The 18,601-nt window shown below is 44.7% G+C and overlaps 1 protein-coding gene across 1 annotated transcript; it reads right to left on the reverse strand.

Annotated features, from left to right (window-relative positions):
• Nucleotides 1–257: 257 nt before the first annotated feature.
• LOC306639672 (deoxynucleotidyltransferase terminal-interacting protein 2-like) lies at nt 258–2,787 on the reverse strand (the record flags this gene model as incomplete). Its single annotated transcript, XM_079103453.1, has 2 exons — nt 258–2,670; nt 2,716–2,787. 2 exons carry the CDS (start codon nt 2,785–2,787, stop codon nt 400–402), a joined length of 2,343 nt encoding a protein of 780 aa, XP_078959579.1. The 3' UTR covers nt 258–399.
• Between the last annotated feature and the right edge of the window lie 15,814 nt (nt 2,788–18,601).

Raw genomic sequence — 18,601 nt, forward strand, 5'->3', positions numbered from 1 at the left:
TGTACCTTTTTCCCCACATCCTCGCCAACACCTATTGTTGCTTATGTTCTTGATAATCGCCATTCTAATTGGGGTGAGATGGAATCTTAGGGTAGTTTTGATTTGCATTTCTCTTACTACTAGAGATGTTGAACATTTTTTCATATATCTGTTGATTGCTTGTACATCTTCTTCTGTGAAGTGTCTGTTCATTTCCTAAGCCCATTTGTTGATTGGATTATTTGTATTCTTGGTGTAGAGTTTTTTTTTTTTTTTTTTTCTCTGTTAATCAACTTTATTTCCAAACAAAAATCCCTATATAAACAGAACCAGTCTATATTAAATTACATGATGGTGTTAGTTTTTAAAACTCATTTAACAAAGATGTGACATAAAATACTGTGGTATGCTTCGTGAGTCTTAATTGCGGAATTTCTTCTTCTTACGGAACTTTTTTCCTGCTGCATTTGCTGCTTTTTCAGCCATGATCTCTGAATACTTCCTTCGGTTGTATCTTCTGAATTCAGAATCAGCCAGCAGTTCTTCCACAATAGTTCTTTTCCTTTGCTTCTTGGGAATTCGTGAATGGTAGAAGTCAGCTGGATTGTCAACAATGGTTCCAACCTGGAAATACTTAGGAAAGCCATCTCTATCATTTTTCTTGTAGAATCTTTTTGGGTCCATGCTTGCTCTCATCTTCAGTGCTTTGAGATCATTTTTCAGTTCATCTGTCAATTCTGGAGCTTTCATACCATACCAGCCATCACCTGCTGTTTTTTGTCGCTCTTTCCTGCGTTTTTTCTGAAGTTGACGTTTTGATTCACTGTATGGTGGAATGCAATAGTTTTTTTCAAAATCAGGTGTAACGATAGCTTTCTGCAGAAGCTCATTTTTCTTCTTCTCCTTTATCTGTGTCAGAGTTCTCTTGTTAGACTGTAGTTTGTCTGCATTGAAATTAATATACAGACCACCCAACTGCTTGATACTCAGACCTGGGTCTATGCTGCTACTTGTCAATTTCAGAAGTTTAGACTTTGTGTTATTTAGTAAGTCATCTTCATCACTACACTCATCATCTTCATTTCTGTCATTATCTGACAGTTCTTCACTGTTTTCATCATCTTCCTCTTCCTCTTTTTCTTCCTCAATGGCAACTTCACTTGCTTTGTCTTCCTCTTCCAAATAAAAATTTTTATCAGCACTCAATCTAGGAGTTGTATCTATTACAAAGAATGCATTTTTGCATGATGTATTTCCCGAGTCTCCACTTATTGACTCCTTTTGGCCACTATTTTCAACAAAACACAGAGTGTCCTCTTCACTTTCACTATTTTCGGACTGCTGGCTTTCATCACTGCTAAGAACTAATAAAACAGAATCACCTATCTCCTGAGAAGTGTTGAGCTCAGACTTGGAGAGTTTGGTATCACATTCTAGGTTTTCACTCCTTTTGCTGTTGTCTTCACTGACATCTATTCTAGTACACTCTTCATCATCATCACTGAACTTTGTTATGTCACTTGTTTTTATGGTGCTATTTCTCTTTTCACTCCATCTGTTCACTTCCACAACTGCAAATGTTTTTGCTAATGATTTCATTACAGCCTCACAGTTCAGATTTGAGTGCTCTGATGTGGTTTTCTTTTGGGGGGTTGAATGTTTCTGAGACACTAATGATTGAAGGCTTGTGTCCTTAAGTTCAGAAAGATTCAACTGAGAACCTTTCCCATTAACTTCTTTTCCCTCATCTATTATTCCACTGTCCTCTTTAAGAGATGTTGTTTCTCTAAGAGATGCAATACTGGTCTCTTTTTCCTCCCTTACATTAAGATGTTGGTGTTTTTGCACTGTTAGTACTTGGTCTGAATTTTTATGGAAGGGATCATCATTAAAGTCATTGTAAATTTCACTATTACAGAAATTTGGTTTATTTATCTGAGAAGGAAATCCTGCTGGTAACTGAGAATCCTGTCTGGTATCTGCATCCTTTGAATTCACAGGTGTATTTATGATTTGCTTTTCATTTCCTGGTACAACCTTAGTATCTTTCTTCTCAATTTCTGCCTTTAACTTACTCTGCACATTTCTGGTTTTTCTCTTAGGTGTAATTTCAGAGATTGAAATGTAGGAGCATGACTCAGCATCAGCTGTAGCTTCTGCATCTGATTCTTGGCTTAGATTTGTTAGAGACTTAGCCTTCCTTCTTCTTGTTACTTCTGTAGAAGGCACAATTCTCGAAATACATGAAACATGAGATTCTGCTTCAGAGACAACTTCTTCAGTAAGAGGCTCATTTATCAGAGTTATCGTCCTTTTCCTAACACGAGACACGGCGGTGGGTGTAATTATGATCTTTCTTCTCCTGGTTATTCTTACAATAGGCTCCTGGACCTCAGAAACAGAAGAATAATTTGACTCTGCTTCAGAGTTCTCTCCATCAGTAGATGGTTCAGTTATCTCTGCTAGCGAGGCTGTAGCTCTGCTCTTCCTCTTTCTGGTTTTAGGAGTTCTAGGGCCTGATCTTTTATCACCATCAGTCTGCAGTGATTCAGTAATACTTTGGTCATCAGATCCACATTCCTTCCTGCTTTCTGGACATGCTTGAATCCCTTCAGCAAAACTCGCGGCACTCCGAAAGCTCGTGCCTTCGCCATCGGCCCTTCGCGCCGCGCCACCTGCCTGAGCGCTGCTCTATGAAGCGTTGAGGAGAAACGGAGGAGACTTGGGTTCTCCTACCTTCTGCTGGGAACTTTCAGAGGCTACGACTTGAATCCTGGCCCGAGAACGTGTAGACCTGGTGACCACCATTTTCCCGGTTCACCAGCATCCACCGCGGCTTCCCTTTGCCAGGTGTAGAGTTTTTGAGTTCTTTATAGATTCGGGATATTAGTGCTCTATCTGAAGTATGATTGGCAAAGATATTCTCCCACTCTGTAGGCTCTCTCTTCACGTTACTGATAGTTTCCTTTGCTGAGAGAAAGCTTTTTAGTTTGAATCTATCCCAATTGTTGATTCTTGCTTTTATTTCTTGGGCTATGGGAGTCCTGTTAAGGAAGTCTACTCCTAAGCCAACAAGTTGAAGGTTTGGACCTACTTTTTCTTCTATAAGATGCAGGGTCTCTAGTCTGATTCCGAGGTCCTTGATCCATTGTGAGTTGAGTTTTGTGCAGGGTGAGAGATATGATCTTTTCTTTTTCATCACAAATTCTAGTAATTTGAGTTTTCTCTCTCCTCTTCATTAGTGGGCTAAGGGTATATCAATGTTTTTTACTTTTTCAAAGAATCAACTTTTTGTTTTGTCAATTTTTTGAATTGTTTCTCTTGTTTCAATTTCATTGATTTCAGCTCTGATTTTTATTATTTCCTGTCTTCTACTACTTTTGGTGTTGATCTGTTCTTCTTTTTCCAAGGCTTTGAGCTGTAATGTTAGGTCATTTAGTTGTTGACTTTTTACTTTTTTAATGTATGAGCTCAACACAATGAACTTTTCTCTTAGTACTGCTTTCAGAGTGTCCCAGAGATTTTGATATGTTGTGTTATGGTTCTTGTTTACCTCTGAGAATTTTTTTATTTCCTCCCTGATGTCTTCTGTTATCATCGCATCATTCAGTAGCATATTATATAGTCTCCAGGTGTAGGAGTAGTTTTTGTTTTTTATTTTATCTAAAATAGTGATTTTATCTAAAATAGTGATTTCTAATTGCATTCCATTATGGTCAGATAGAATACAAGGTAGTATCTCTATTTTTTTGTATTTACTAATGACTTCTTTTTGGCATAGCAAAAACTCCTCAAAGTATTCCAGGAAATAGAAAAGGAGAGAATCATTCCAAAATCATTCTATGAAGCTAGTATCACTCTGAAACCAAAACCAAAGAATCATTAAGGAAACAAAATTTTATACCAATATCCCTGATGAACATAGATGTGGAAATTCTTAACAAAATTCTAGCAATTAACATACAAAAACATATTTAAAAGATAGTGCACCATGATCAAGTGGGGTTTATCCCAGGGATGCAAGGTCGGTTCAACATCCAGAAATCAATAAACAATCCATAATATCAATAGACTTAAAGTTAAGAATCATGATTATTTCAACAGATGCTGAGAAAGCATTTTATAAAATATAGCACCCCTTCATGCTTAAAACACTACAAAAAATAGGAATAGTAGGAACATACCTCAACATTGTAAAGGCCATCCATGCTAATCCCACAGCCAACATCATTCTAAACGGAGAAAAATTGAAAACATTCCCTCTAAAAACTGGAACAAGACAGGGATGCCCTCTTTTACCACTTCAATTCAACATCATCCTTGAAACGTTAGGCAGAACAATTAGACAGACCAAGTGAATTAAGGGATATGAATAGGAAAAGAAGAACTTCTATTCAACATCATTCTTGAAACACTAGCCAGAACAGTTAGACAGACCAAAGGAATTAAAGGGATACGAATAGGAAAAGCTATCACTATTTGCCAATGACATGATTCTATATTTAGAGGATCCAAAAAATTCCACTAGAAAACTTCTAGAACAAATAAACAAATTCAGCAAAGTAGCAGGATATAAAATCAATACACATAAATCTAATGAATTTCTATTGATGTGATGAATCCTCTGAAAGAGAAATTAGGAAAACCACTCCATTCACAGTAGCCTCAAAAAATAAAAATAAAAAAACTTGGGAATCAATCTAACAAAAGAGGTGAAAGACCTCTACAATGAAAACTACAGAACACTAAGAAAGAAATTGAAGAAAACCTTAGAAGATGGAAAGATCTCCCATGTTCTTGGATAGGCGGAATTAATATTGTCAAAATGGCCATTCCACCAAAGGCAGTATACAGATTCAATGCAATTCCAATTAAAATCCCAATGACATTCCTCATACAAATAGAGAAAGCAATCATGAGCTTCATCTGGAAGAATAAGAGACCTCGAATAGCCAAAACAATCCTAAGCAGAAAAAGTGAAGCAGGAGGTATCACAATACCAGACCTTAACCTATACTACAGAGCAATAGTAACAAAAATGGCATAGTTTTGGCAACCAAAATAGACAGGCAGACCAATGGTACAGAATAGAAGACACAGAGACTAATTCACAAAAATACAGGCCCCTCATACTAGACAAAGGAGCCAAAAAACATACAATGGAGAAAAGATAGCCTGTTCAACAAATGGTGCTGGGAAAACTGGAAATCCATATGCAGTAAAATGAAATTAAATCTCCATCTCTCACCCTGCACAAAACTCAACTCAAAATGGATCAAGGACTGAGGAATTAGACCAGAGACTTTGCACCAAATAGAAGACAAAGTAGGCCCAAATCTTCATCATGAAGAACATGATGATCAGACTTCCTTAACAAGACTCCCAAAGCACAAGAAATAAAAGAAGGAATCAACAAATGGGATGGATTCAAACTAAAAAACTTTTTCTCAGCAAAGGATACAATCAATAATGTGAAAAGAGAGTCTACAGAGTGGGAGAAAATTTTTTCCACACACACTTCAGATAGAACACTAATCTCCAAAATTTATAAAGAACTTACAAAACTTTACACCAAAAATACAAAGAACCCAATCAATAAAAGGGCCAAGGAACTGGAAAGACTCTTTACAAAAGAATATATGCAAGTGATTAATAAATATATGAAAAAGTGTTCAACAACTCTAGTAATTAGATAAATGCAAATTAAAACCACCCTAAGATTTCATTTTACTCCAATAAGAATGGCTATTATTAAGAACACAAACAATAATAGATGTTGGTGTGGATGTGGGGATAAAGGCACACTTTTACATTGCTGGTGAAGTTGCAAATTGGTGCAGCCACCCTGAAAAGCAGTGTGGTGATTCCTCAGAAAACTTGGAATGGACCCAAGTTTTGACCTAGTTATACCACTCCTCAGTTTGTACCCGAAGGACCTAAAATTAGCATACTACAGTAATACAGCCACATCGATAGCTAGATTGTGGAACCAACCTAGATGTCCTTCCACAGATGAATGGATAAAGAAACTGTGGTGTGTGTATATATATATATATACACACACACATACATTGGAATATTATTCAGTCATAAAGAAGAAGAATATTATGGCATTTGCAGATAAATGGATGGAATTGGAGAATATCATGCTAAGTGAAATAAGCCAATCCCAAAAAACCAAAAGCCGAATGTTTTCCCTGATAAGTGGATGGTGATATATAATGGGGATAGGAGGATGGGGGTTGAGGGAAGAATGGAAGAACTTTAGATTGCATAGAGGGAAATGAGAGGGAGGAGGTGGGGATATGAAAAATGGTGGAATGAGACAGACATCATTACCCTATGTACATGTATGATTACACAAATGGTGTGAATCTACATCATGCACAACCATAGAAAGGAAAAGATGTATACCCCATTTGTGTACAATGAATCAAAATGCAGTCTGTAAAAATAAAAAATAATAATTTAAAAAAAAAGTTAAGTCTACAACAGAGGCCAATAAGCTTTTTCTGAACCGGGTCAGACAGTAAATATTTTAGGTTTTTCAGGCCAGACAATCTCCATTACAATCCTCAGGTCTGCCATCGTGAGCAGGAAGCCACAGGCTAGTATGACTGGGTAGCAATAAAATGATTTTACAAAAACAGGCAGCAAGCCCCATTTGGACTGTGAGCCATGGTTTGCTGATCCCAAAACTAAAGGATGTATGATACTTGGAACCCAAGCAGGCATATGGTAAGTGATAATTCTTTCAATAATCATAATTATAAAAAGAAAAGAATGGATCACACAGATGTTGGTCCGTGATCATTGGACACAATTACCTGCACACCTGGTCAACACGTATCTTAGTTTGTTCAGGCTACTAAAGTAAACTATTATAAATTGGATGCCTTTCAACAACAGAAACTTATTTCTTGGGCTGGGGATATAGCTCACCTGGCAGAGTACTTGCCTCACAAGCACAAGGCCCTGGTTTCAAATCCCCAGCACAAAAAAAAAAAAAAAAAAAAAACTTATTTCTTGTCATTCCAGAGGCTGGAAAGTCCAAGATCAAGGCAACAGTTGATTCCGTGCCTGGCAAGAGCTCACTTTCTCATTCACAGCTAGCTGTGTCTCCACATCATGGAAAGAGCCAAGCAGCTTCCTGGCACCTCATTTATAAGGCCTGAGTCACCTCCCAAAGTTCTCCCCTTCTAATACCATCGCACTGGTGATTAGATTTCAACCAATAAATTTTGCAGCAACAGCATCCAGACCGTACTGTTGCTCACATATGGAAAACGGTTTGCTCATAGTGTGTAGCTCTGAGTCTCACCCACACCCCTTGGTCACTACCTTCTTCTCGCAGCTCTTTTACACCATTGGCTCTATCAAGGCAGATTCAATCATAGGAAAGCAAATTTACTTACCCAGACTCTAGGAGACCCCTAGGAGAGAGACAAGTCTGTCCGACTTTGTGGGGAATGAATCTTATCAGATAAATATGCAGCTCATTCAGAGGCAAGGCGAGGGCAGGCCTTAGAAGGGAGCGATTTCTTTGCTCATGGCTCCCCTGGGTCTAGAGTATGTTAGTCCTCTAGAAATGAAAGAAGTTTGCCCTTCCTTATGTGTTTCATAAGCTCTGTGGACCTGAACTGAGGAGACCTTGTGATCTCTGCCTGACAAGATCAATCCACAACTTCTAGGTGAGCATCAGCCATGAGACCAGGGCCATCAGTGGACTGCAGAAAGGAGTGGACTGCAGAAAGGAGTGGACTGGACCGGTCCTTGCTCACCTGTGTCAGATGAGGGCACTGCTTGACATTCTCTAAGATTCCATCTCCCAGAAAGAGGCCCAAAGGACAAAGAAACCACTATGCATCTTGGAGAGAATTTAGGCAGCCCTGTCCTGTCTCTTAGCCCCTCAGCCAACCCAGAGCCCCACCATCTGAGCACGATAGTAAGGACGTGAGTCATGGACCAGTACCTGGCCATGTCGGTGGCGATGGTTCATGTTCTGTGTTTTGTGTGTTGAGCGATTCAAGAGCCACTATCTCCCCAGAATGCTCTCAATGTATCTGTTCCTGAAGCCTGAAGTTCCAACACGGGTGCTGCCTTTCTTCCTTCGTCAGATTGCAGAGCCCCGGCTAAGCCTGTGGGAAGTGGACCCTGTGGGCCTTGGGCCCCAACTTGCATGGGCATTTGGATGGAGCTCAGGGTTGAAGGGGAAATTTTTTGCTCAGAAACCTAGAAGCCAGGGGAAGGTGACCCAGTAACTGTCCCTGGGCTGCCTTTGAGCTCCTGTGACAGGAGTTGTATGATGTACCAGCTGACGAGATTGTTTTCAAGGCTTGAAGGGTGACACTTAGGGCAAAGCCAGGCCTGCTCAGGGCCCAATTGAAAAAGCAAGACCCACAGAGAGGGAAGGGGACCTTACTCCTCTCTGAGAGGAGTGTGAAGCAGAGGCCAAGCACAGCAGCACTGAAACCAGGAAAGGGCCTCCTCACACCCTGACTTGGGCGACTTGGGGCCTCCAGGAAGCAGCACCCAGAACAGAGGAGCAGTTGCAAGCTCACCAACGTCAACAGAGGCAGCATGAGTAGGAGTGAACTGCCTTCTCCAGATGTTCGCACACTGCAGGTATCAGCAGGAAAAACAGGATGGGTCCAGTGGGCTTGTTTCCACATATCAAACACCCTCTAGGGCTCCCCGGACATCACTGGGGGAGGCTAAGACAGGGCCACATGTCTGGTCTAAAGCCAGCAAGTGCAACGGGGACCCATGCAAACAGGGTATTAACTCCAGACAAAGTGGAGGCCCTCCCATGTGCAAGGCATGGACACGTCCAGGAACAGTCAAGAGCAACTCCCATGATTGGCTCCCCAAAGTCACACCCCACAGCCACAGGGCAGCTGTACTGTCACCCCAGACACCTGGGCAGACAAGCAAAGTTTCCCTCTGGGCCAGTTGCTCCCTCTTCCTGATCCTGAAATTCCTCTCCTGTAAAATTATGGGACCAGACAGCCACTGGGGCCTGTGGGCCATCTGTCGTCTAGGTAGGATGCTGCCATGGACGGTTCATCTTCACGGACCCGTCTCCGCCTTCACACCTCTCTTGCTCCCTGGGATTCCTTCAGGCCGGCCTGTGCACAGTCCCTGCCCCTGATCTTCCCTTTCCACTCTCCTAACAAACTGCCCTCTGGAGCCCCAGAAAGCGGATATTTACACTTTTTAGGGATTATAGGGTATGAACAGGCCCAGGAGACTCCACACTAGAGAAGTCTGCCTCCTTCATAAGCACAGGTCCAGGAGGAGGGTCCCCAGAAGAAAAGAAGTGTGGAGAGGCAGGGCCCACCTCCCGCTCCCACACCGCGGGGCTGTCTCTGCCAGGCATCCCAGCCAGCCAGTAAGGAAAGTTAGTAACCGAGAAGGTGAGGAGCTGCTGGAGGCCAGGGCCCCAGGGGCGTCTCAGAGACCCGGAGGACTCTGACGTTAGTCACGTGGAGCAAAGACTGGGAGTTCAGCCACACTCGCTCCTCTGTGGAAGACAGGGGTCTCCTGGACACCCCAGCAGATGTGTCTTGAGCCTCCAAGAAGAAGCAAGTCCAGTCACTGACAACAGAGGACCCTGGCCACACACAACAGGGAAAGGCCTTCCCCATGCCCTGTGCAGTGGTCCTGGTGGCTCTGAGCTCAGCAGCCACCACGGTAAACACTGTCCAGGCTCCTAGCTATCTGGCAAAGCTCGAACGCTCAGACATCTCGTCCACCAAAGGAGATGTGCCCACTGGAGCTGTGACTCCCTAACAGAAGTCACCTTCCAGCAGCCTCCAGAGCAGACACTGTGCTGACAGTAGGTCACTCTCTTTAGCCCTGGGCGGGGAGTCGGGGGAGAGCTGTCCTCATCCCTAGGTAGCAGGGGCCCCTACAGCTGTCACCCACTCTCCAAGGTCCTCTGTCAGGGAGACACTTGAGCAGGACAGCCCATCCCTCCTGAGTCCCCTTGGAGTCTCCCAGAGGTTTCAGAGTTGTGGCTCTACTCCTAGCTCTGCCCACATGGCTGACTAAGGCACGCCAAGTCCCTTTTTCTCTCTGGACCCGAATGCCCCCTCTGCGCAATGCTGACACTCCTTAATTTTGACCGAGGCAGGCAGCAGTCTGAGACTGGGGAGCATTTACAAAATCGTGGCAACTACACCTGTGGTGAAATGCGTGTAAAGGCCCAGCCACGGGGTGCAGGCAGCCAGCCCCGAGCCCACGTTGATAGCATCTCTCACCCAGGAGCCCATATTTCATGACTCTCTGAAGCATTTCCCAGGCTTACCCAGTTTCAAAGCAGATTTCAATCTTTGAGCCTACAGGTCCTACCCAAAATGATCCCTGGGGCGTGTTCAGCCAGGCCCCTGTGTCACCCTGCCTGAGTCATTGTCAAAGGCAGTCCTGTGTGTTTGTTACATCTACTTGGAGCCCTGTGCTTGTGTCTGCGGCTGTCTGTGCAGGCGTCTGTCTGCCCTTTCCTGTGTCCATCTGTCTGCCAGTGTGTCAGTCTACCAGTCTCCATACCTGTCTGTCCCGTCCACCATGTCTCTCTGGCTCATCCACATCCGAGTGCTGGTCTCGGGATGTGTCTCTGTTTTTGCATCTGAGTCATCTCTCCCAGTGTTTGTCTTTCTGTGTCACATCCATTCCATACCCACTGAGCTGGCGGACTGACGCATATGGGCAGTGAGAGCATGGACTGGTGAATGTGTGCCAACACTGCCGTCACTCTCTCTGCCCCCCTGATGTGTGTATGTCTGCGTGCTGTCACTTTGTGGGTCTGCTCACCCTCCTCTGGGAAACTGCCTTCTTTCTCCATGCCCATCTTCCCTGGAGTCCCTGTTTTCCCCCAAAGTTTTCTTTCTTTAAGAAAATGCACATCTAAATTCATTCCCACATTTTCACCCTTGCTCCTACCAAGGAGAGATTCTCTGGGGCTGTTTGGTGCAGCTATTTAGAGCTACCGACCAATCCGAACTCTCCCTGTCCCTTCCCTTCTCAAGACTCCAGGCTCACTTTTGCTCGAATGCTCTGGCCTTCTCCGTGCTGTGGATAAGGCAAAAGAGAACCCAGCCTTCCTGCCCAACATCGAGGTGGGACTGCAGATCTAAGATCCATACATCTCAGGGGTCCAAGCCCTGCGGAGCACCCTGGCCTTGCTATCTAACAAGCTCCAGCCCATGCCCAGCTTTGGCCGTGGCTCCCAGAAACTCCTGGGGGTGGTCGCAAGGATGACCTCGCTGGAGTCAGAGCCCATGGCTGGGCTGCTCTCCATGTGCAGAGCTCCTCAGGTGAGTCGTACCTGGAAAGAGGAAAGCACTTGAATACAGGTGCTCCTAGACGTACCGTGGGGCAGCATCCCAGTAAACCCAGCATAAGCTGAAAATATCACCAAGTTGAAAATGCATTTAGTAACCTGCCAAACCTCCTCGCTTAGCAACACGGTCCACTCGAGAGTCTCCCTGTCCACCTACATGGTGGCACAGCTGACAGGTTGGCACCGCCACTGGCCGGCACCACCAGAGAACATGGCATCTCATGTGACTGCCCAGGAAAAGACCAAAATGTAAAAGTTAACGTATGGTTTCTACTGAATGCCTAGCATTTTACGCCACTGTAGAGTCAAGTCGTGAGTTGAAACACCCTAAGTCAGGAACCATCTGTACTCTGGCTCAGGGCACAATGACAGGTGCAAGCCAGGAGAGAGACAGCAGGCTATGACCTTAGAAAGATACTTCCCAGGGTCTGGAGCTTTCCTTCCACAAAATGTGAAAAAGGTATTGGACTAGCTCAGGACTTCCCTTGACCATGACCTTCCATGACCTTCTCTGATCGGCAACGAGATGACAAGGAAACGATAGAGGGACACACAAGTCAAGATGTGTCTCTAAATGTTGGAAGTATTTTTCCAATCAACTTTTTGGGGCAAAATTAAAATCTGGCTAACTTGGGCCAAAGTCCCATAACTATTCTATTAATTTGTTAAAGAGCCTGGGACCCAAGGGATTAATGAGCCCCGGCTGCCCTTCACTGTCCAGCAGCCCATGGTCTGAGGACTTACGACCTGGGCTAGGGTGATCTCAGTTCTCTCCCTTCCCCTTCTCAGAGGCTGGGAAGGTAGCAAACGTAGCAAGACATCCTGGGAGATTTCTTGAGGCTTCTATGAAATATTTGCCTACTTTTTATTTGACTTTTAACATATACCAAATCCATTAGGCAGAGAAGCAGTGTTTGTCAAATCATTCCCAAAGTGGAGAAACTTTATTTTCCCCCGGCATGCCTAAGAGAAAGGTACATGACTGCCTAACTCTGTTTTGTTTTTTTTTAACCCTTCAAAGCATTAAATACCGTCTCTTGCAGACCACTGCAGCTTCAAATACCACAAGTAAAAAATCATCCAATCAGATGAGAACACTTTACCCTCTAGGAGGAGTGGTGTGTACATACATACAGTCAGCCATTCACACCCTAGTAGAAATGAGTTTATCACTTGCTTCTTCCTTCTGCAATATTGATTCAGTATAAGTTAATAATAACTACCTCTACCATTTATTGTATATCTGCTGTTATCAGAAACTGTTTTTTATATATTTTGCATATATTACAATTCTTAAGATTCAATGAGTTAATCTAAACTTTTTATGTAAATGCCTGATTCATAGTAAATGTTTTGTTCATATTTCCTATTATTTTATTATCTTCATTTTATTATCTTATTTAATACAACAACTCTATGACAAAGAAACTACTATAATTCCCATTTTATAGATGGTGAAATGGAGGCTGGACGAGGAGTGTCACATTGTCACTTGCCCAAAAGTCACATAGCTAATGAGTAATGGTTTGGGATTGAAACCCAGACAACTGATTCCAGGGGTAGAAGAAGGTACAAAAGTCAGGGAGGAAGGCTGTTCCCAGACAAAGATGCTGCCTATCTCTGGGCTGGTTGTTTCCAAGTTGTTCCTGAGCACACCTCTCACGGGGTAGAGCATTGTGCTACAGCCTCATGTCCCCTGGCTGCACCCTGTCCTGCACTCCCGGAGAAGGTGAACATGAACGCACAGAGCCCCCAAGTCAGCCCTGGGAGAACTCACAGTGGAACGACCCGGCCTCAAGGCTCCAAAGGGGAACGGCGGAGAAGAGTGACAGCTTGCTCTAAGTCAGGCACTAAGCCCGTGGCTGACAGAGGCTTACTCCCTCCAGTTTCCATTTACGTGAACTGCCTTCAAAGGTATGAAAACAAATCACTCTTCTTGGCTCTTCATTGGCTTCATCGATGAGGTGCATGAGATCAGTCGAGTCCCCACGGTCTCAGGCTGCTTCAAGGTCCCTCTTCAGAGCTGTGGATGGTGTCAGACCCAAGACCATCCTCCCTGCATGGCGACTCCCTTCTGCCAGGACCCCCTTCTCCAGCCCCAGCCCCCTCATGAGGTCAGGGCAGCAGCCTGCAGGTGAAGCGCCCCACTGATGGGGTGAATCAGGCCTTCTAACAATGCGCACTGAGGGGCGATTGTTAAAGACGCCACTTTGTAGCTCCAGAGATGTCCCAGTTCATGCCCAAGTGCTAGATGTGTTCTGATCAATAGCAATAGGCCAGATCACGACCCAATATGGGTGAGGCCTGGCTGCAAACTCACAGAGCTCAGAGTTGAGTGGGACACAGGCAACATGGTGACATCACTATCTCAGGAAATGCGCCCTTACCCACAACCAACAACTCTCCATGGAACTGCCTCTGGCTGCCCAAAATCATGGTCAAGACCAAACACCCCTTTTTAACTCTGAATAAGAAACATAACTTCCAATGCTACCAACATTGTGTGGGCTGCTCACTGTATTCTCTCCTTACAGCAAAGCCTCTTTCCGAAATAATTATTCTCAGAGCACAAGGAAATAACTGGACCATTGTCACTATGAAGTCAGACCTGCCTAGGCAACCAGCATTTGGCTCAGCAGACGTACCACCTCCCTTAAAAAAGACAGAAACACCCAGGCAGGCTGAGTCCTTTTTTTTTTTTTTTTTTTTAAGTTGATTTTACTGTCCCTCATGTGGGAGAAAGAATCCCTCAGTAGCATTCCAGTCCCAACTATGTGCCTGGCTCACCCCTAGGGCTCCCCAGCATCAAGCCCAAAGAGTGCTTACTGCAGACATTAACCACAGGGGATTTAAGTTAGCTTTCCACAGGCTAGCCTTGGAGGCTCTACACTCCCAGATCTCCTAAAAACTGGACTCATTTAGCATGTATGCATCTTTTCTCTAGCACTAGGGTCTTCACCTGTTGGGTATTACCTTTATTTTGCTAATATTCAAGGGAACACCTAATTCTACCTCAGAAAATTCTTGAGCATTTTGCAATGGCCCTTGATATTCCAAACTCTGCTTTTGCAAAACCCCAGAATCCCTAAAAATCAAAGGACTTGGTTGACACCCTCTCATTCACATGACTGGAATGACCCCCAGCAGACACAGAAATGGGTCAGGAAAAAGGATTAGAAATTCTGAAGGGCTCTAACTTGACAGTCAGTAAGCCTCGATCTTAAGAACATTGCTTGTACTTATGTGATATTGACAAGTTAAATTATCCTTCTGATCTTTGCATCTTCTTCTACAATAAAGATAACAAAGGTTAAGGATAATGTGTCTTGCTTTCAGTCCTTGCAGGTATTAACAGGACCATAACACAGTATAATAATACATACCAAAAACTGTTCGTTGTTATTGTTGTTAACAATAATAATAACCATACAGGCTTGGAAGGAGCTGTTAACATTTGAGAAAAGACAATTCCCTGATCCTCTGTATATTTTGTATGGTATAGAGCCAGAGAATCACAAAGACATGGAAATAAAAGGACTTTTATGCATGATTGACATTTTGGGCTGGGGACAGTCCAAAAGCAAGTCCCGTACTGGGAAACTTGTAGAGGGAGAGGAAGAGTAGGAAGAAGAGGAAGAAGGAGAGAAGACAAGCATAATTTATTCAGTCCTTTTATTTTCTAGGAAACGTATATATCTCTTAATCCCCTGATGGTCTCTTAACTTTTTCAATTAGCCATAGCACCACCCTGTCATTGATCCTGAAAAGTTTTCTGCTAGCAAGCAGTCTTAAGAAAACTTAGTCCACCACATGGTGTCCACTTCACCTGCCCACCAGCAATCACTCCCTGACTGACTGATCCCCACCATGGTGTTCTGGAGGCCTCGCCTCCTTCCATAGGTCAAAGGGCTGCAGAGTCTCCGGACCCAGGGGACTCATCTAAAATTTCAGTTAGATCTATCCCCTAATACTGAATTTTCTTCTTATTTTGCTTTCCGTGTGTCTCTTTTAAATAGCAACTGACTGACTATTGCTCTTTATCCAACTGTTAAGTGTAATGGTCAGGATTTGCTGAGTCCCCTCCTCTTTGTCCCCGAAAAGGAGAGACCCAGATGACACACTGAAATGAGGCCTTGATGTAGGAGCTGTTTCCCAAGGAGTGCCAGAGTGAAGGAAGACCACGTGTCAAGCTGCTTCTATCCACAGGGAGGAAGCAGGAGAGCCTCCCCCAGACCAGAGCTGTGGCCTTCCATGAGAAAACAGCCTCCACCAACCTGTGGCGGAGCAGAAAGGAGTGGAAGCCCCTGCCTCACTCTGCCCCCACCATTCTCCTATCAGGGCCCCTGCCCAAGGATGGAGGGCAGGGTATTCATGGCGATCAGCCTGCTGGAGCCCTGAGCCCAGAGGAAGCTGGAGCTTTCACCTGGACAGGCAAGTAGGGCACCCAGCACTCTTCCTACCCCGGAGCACAACCTTTCACGGTCTCTCTACTGCAGACATGTTTTAATGTTATCCTGCCTTCATTTGCTCTTCTACTTTCTGTGCCGTGTCATTGCTTTTAATTAATAAATTTAAACCATAGTAATAAAAATAATAAAGAACATTTTCACCTAATTTTGTTAGAAGATATTTCTGTGCTCTTATGTATTCTTTCTATTATCATAGCTTTCTGACTTTTCCTAATTTATTTACTTTTTTTCCAGTTCATTCTTTCCTTCTGCTGCTTAGAAGGTATATGTGTTTTTTCTCTTCTTCTAACGATGATGGTAGTTTTTAATTCCCTGGAGTCCGTACCTCTGAATGTCAAGAATGACATATGCAGAAAGCAAAACCCTTAGAAATCTGTACTTCTCTGCTTCTCCCGCCTGTACCGCAAGATTTGATTTTCCCACGCAGTCCTTCTTAAGAAAGCAAACTGGCTTCTCAGACCCGAGCCTGCAGGTTTGAGAAGGGCCTGGATATAGCGTCTATCAAAGGTCAGTGATGTAGTCTTTGAAAATAAATGGCAGATGGGAGAGGAAGGAGGCTAAGTCAGAGGGCTGCTGAGGTTACTCATGCATCCCGAGCAAGGATGCTCTGGCCAGGAAGGTACAGACCCTTCCTTTCCCTAGATCAGCCATGGATCTCAGCACCCCAGTTCTCCAACAGATACCACCATTTACCGGTGACGAGTTCTGCTTACTCAGGTGTTGAAGTATAACATCAGAGAAGCACGTCAAGGTGAGCATATTAAGCAGGTTTCATTTAAAGGTAATAATACAGACTTGTCCCAGGGAGGAGAAGGGGCCATGGCTGATGTTCTAGAGTCCCAAGAAGTGAGCAGGCTCTACATCTTTTATAGGCTAGGGTCTCTTTTGTTCTCCAGTTCTATCCCCCCTTTTCTCTCCTTCCTGCCTATGTGACTAGGCCTGGTTTTGCAGGTGAGATGCAAAAAGTGAGAAGCAAATGGGCAGGGGGAGGGCCAAAGTGATTCAGCCAGGCAAGGGCACAGGGGGCATTAATTAGCAGCTCCCTGCCTGTAGTCCCTAACAAGTGCAGGTAAATTTGGTAATCAATGGGCTCCAGAGGTCCTTGACATTCCATTCTCCCAGGTGCAGTCTCCAACTTCCAGAGGCAGAAGGCGTTCATGGCCTCCATTTCCTCGACTTGACCTATTTCTACACTAACTGCCTGTCCCCAGTTCTGGCTTCACAACCATTTCCAGTTTCCGTCTTTCCTCTGCACAGTGATCAGCAGCACCACCTGGGTGCTGGGCCCTGGGTCCACCTCAGCTGGACCTGGGCGGGCCTGGTGGATTCTGACAATGGCAACTGTGAGTGGCTGGAGCAGCAGGTGCAGAAGCAGATCAGGGACGAGGGTGGCTGTGTGGCCTTCTCCAACAGCATCAGCAATCTAGAAGGCAGTGTTGACAGCACAGCCAGAGGAATCACCTCCACCACCCCCCACCAAGGTCATCCTCTGTGACTGCTACCATTTCACTTCAGACTCCTGGCTGAGACCCTTCAGGACAATGTAGCTGGGGCGACATGGGTCTTCACCTCCTTCTTCTACAGTCCTTCAGTATTGGGTCCCAGAGCAAGAAGCTGCTGAGTGGTAGCTTCAGCCTGGCCATACCCTCAGCAATGTTGCCTGGCTTTAAGGACTTCCTGTTGACTCTGATCCCATCCACACACCCAGGCAACAGTCTGGTGAGGAAACTGTGGGAGGGGTCACAGGGATGCAGATGGCCTGGTCAAGGGCCCTCCACCCTAAGTGCCAGAGAAGGGACTCAGACTTGCACAGGGCTGGAGACGTCGTGACATCTGTCCACCTGTCATCTTCAGACTTGCTGATCTCACTGTCACTCACCAAGCCTACCTAGCAGTCAGTCTTGCTGGTCACCTATGAGAACCTGATGTCCTGCTATCCAGAAGAGGGACCATTCCTGGGAGGCACATGTGCCAATGCACAGGATGCCTTGGCAGATGAGTAAGCCAGATTCCTAACCCAGCCCTGTCCATCCTGTGCATGATAAAGCCCAGGCATGCAGAGAGGCAGTGTGGCCTAATGAAAGGAAAGTTGAACTTAGCGCCAAAGGGACTTGGGATCAAATCCCAAAATGACATTTCCATGGGATCTTGTTGCTCATCTTGCCTGAGCTTCAGCTTTCTCATCTGTAGAGTATAATAATATTTATACTGCAGGGTTATTTAAAAAAAAAAAAAAATAGGAGATCATGCATCTGAACACTGCCAGTCATGAGTGCCCGTTATCAGGTACAGCTTTCTCCAGGTGGTCTGACGTGCTCCTGACAATGGTGACGACTTGAGAACTGAGAGGGGTCTTAGAAATCAGTTCATCCAACCCATAGAGGAGACAGTGGAAATGGAAGACAGAGCCAGGAGACAATCCAACTGACCTGACGGTCAGGCTATCCTGCCAATGATGCCATGCAGCAAAGACAACGTGAGGTCCATAGTAGGAAGAAATTAACCAGAAGGTCAAGAAAAGCGAGCATGAGATCAGGCACCACCACCCCTTCTTCATCTGCTGCTCAGCAGTGGAGCCTGAGGTAGTTTTAGTCCTCCTGCTGTAACCTGAGAGGCAATGGTGTGAAAATTCTCATCATGGCCAGCCTCAAGATCCTAGTGGTGCAATAAATAATTTGCACAATTCCTGAAAAATTGACAATGGACCCTTGTTGGTCGGAGCCAGTTCTGTCTGGTTGCTCTAGATGGTATCTTTGGTGAGACGTCTTATGAATGTCCTGAAGAGGCAGCTGTCCACCCCTCCCTCCCTCTG

The sequence above is a fragment of the Sciurus vulgaris genome (assembly GCF_902686455.1).
Source record: "Sciurus vulgaris genome assembly, chromosome: 11".
NCBI classification, from domain to species: domain Eukaryota; kingdom Metazoa; phylum Chordata; class Mammalia; order Rodentia; family Sciuridae; genus Sciurus; species Sciurus vulgaris.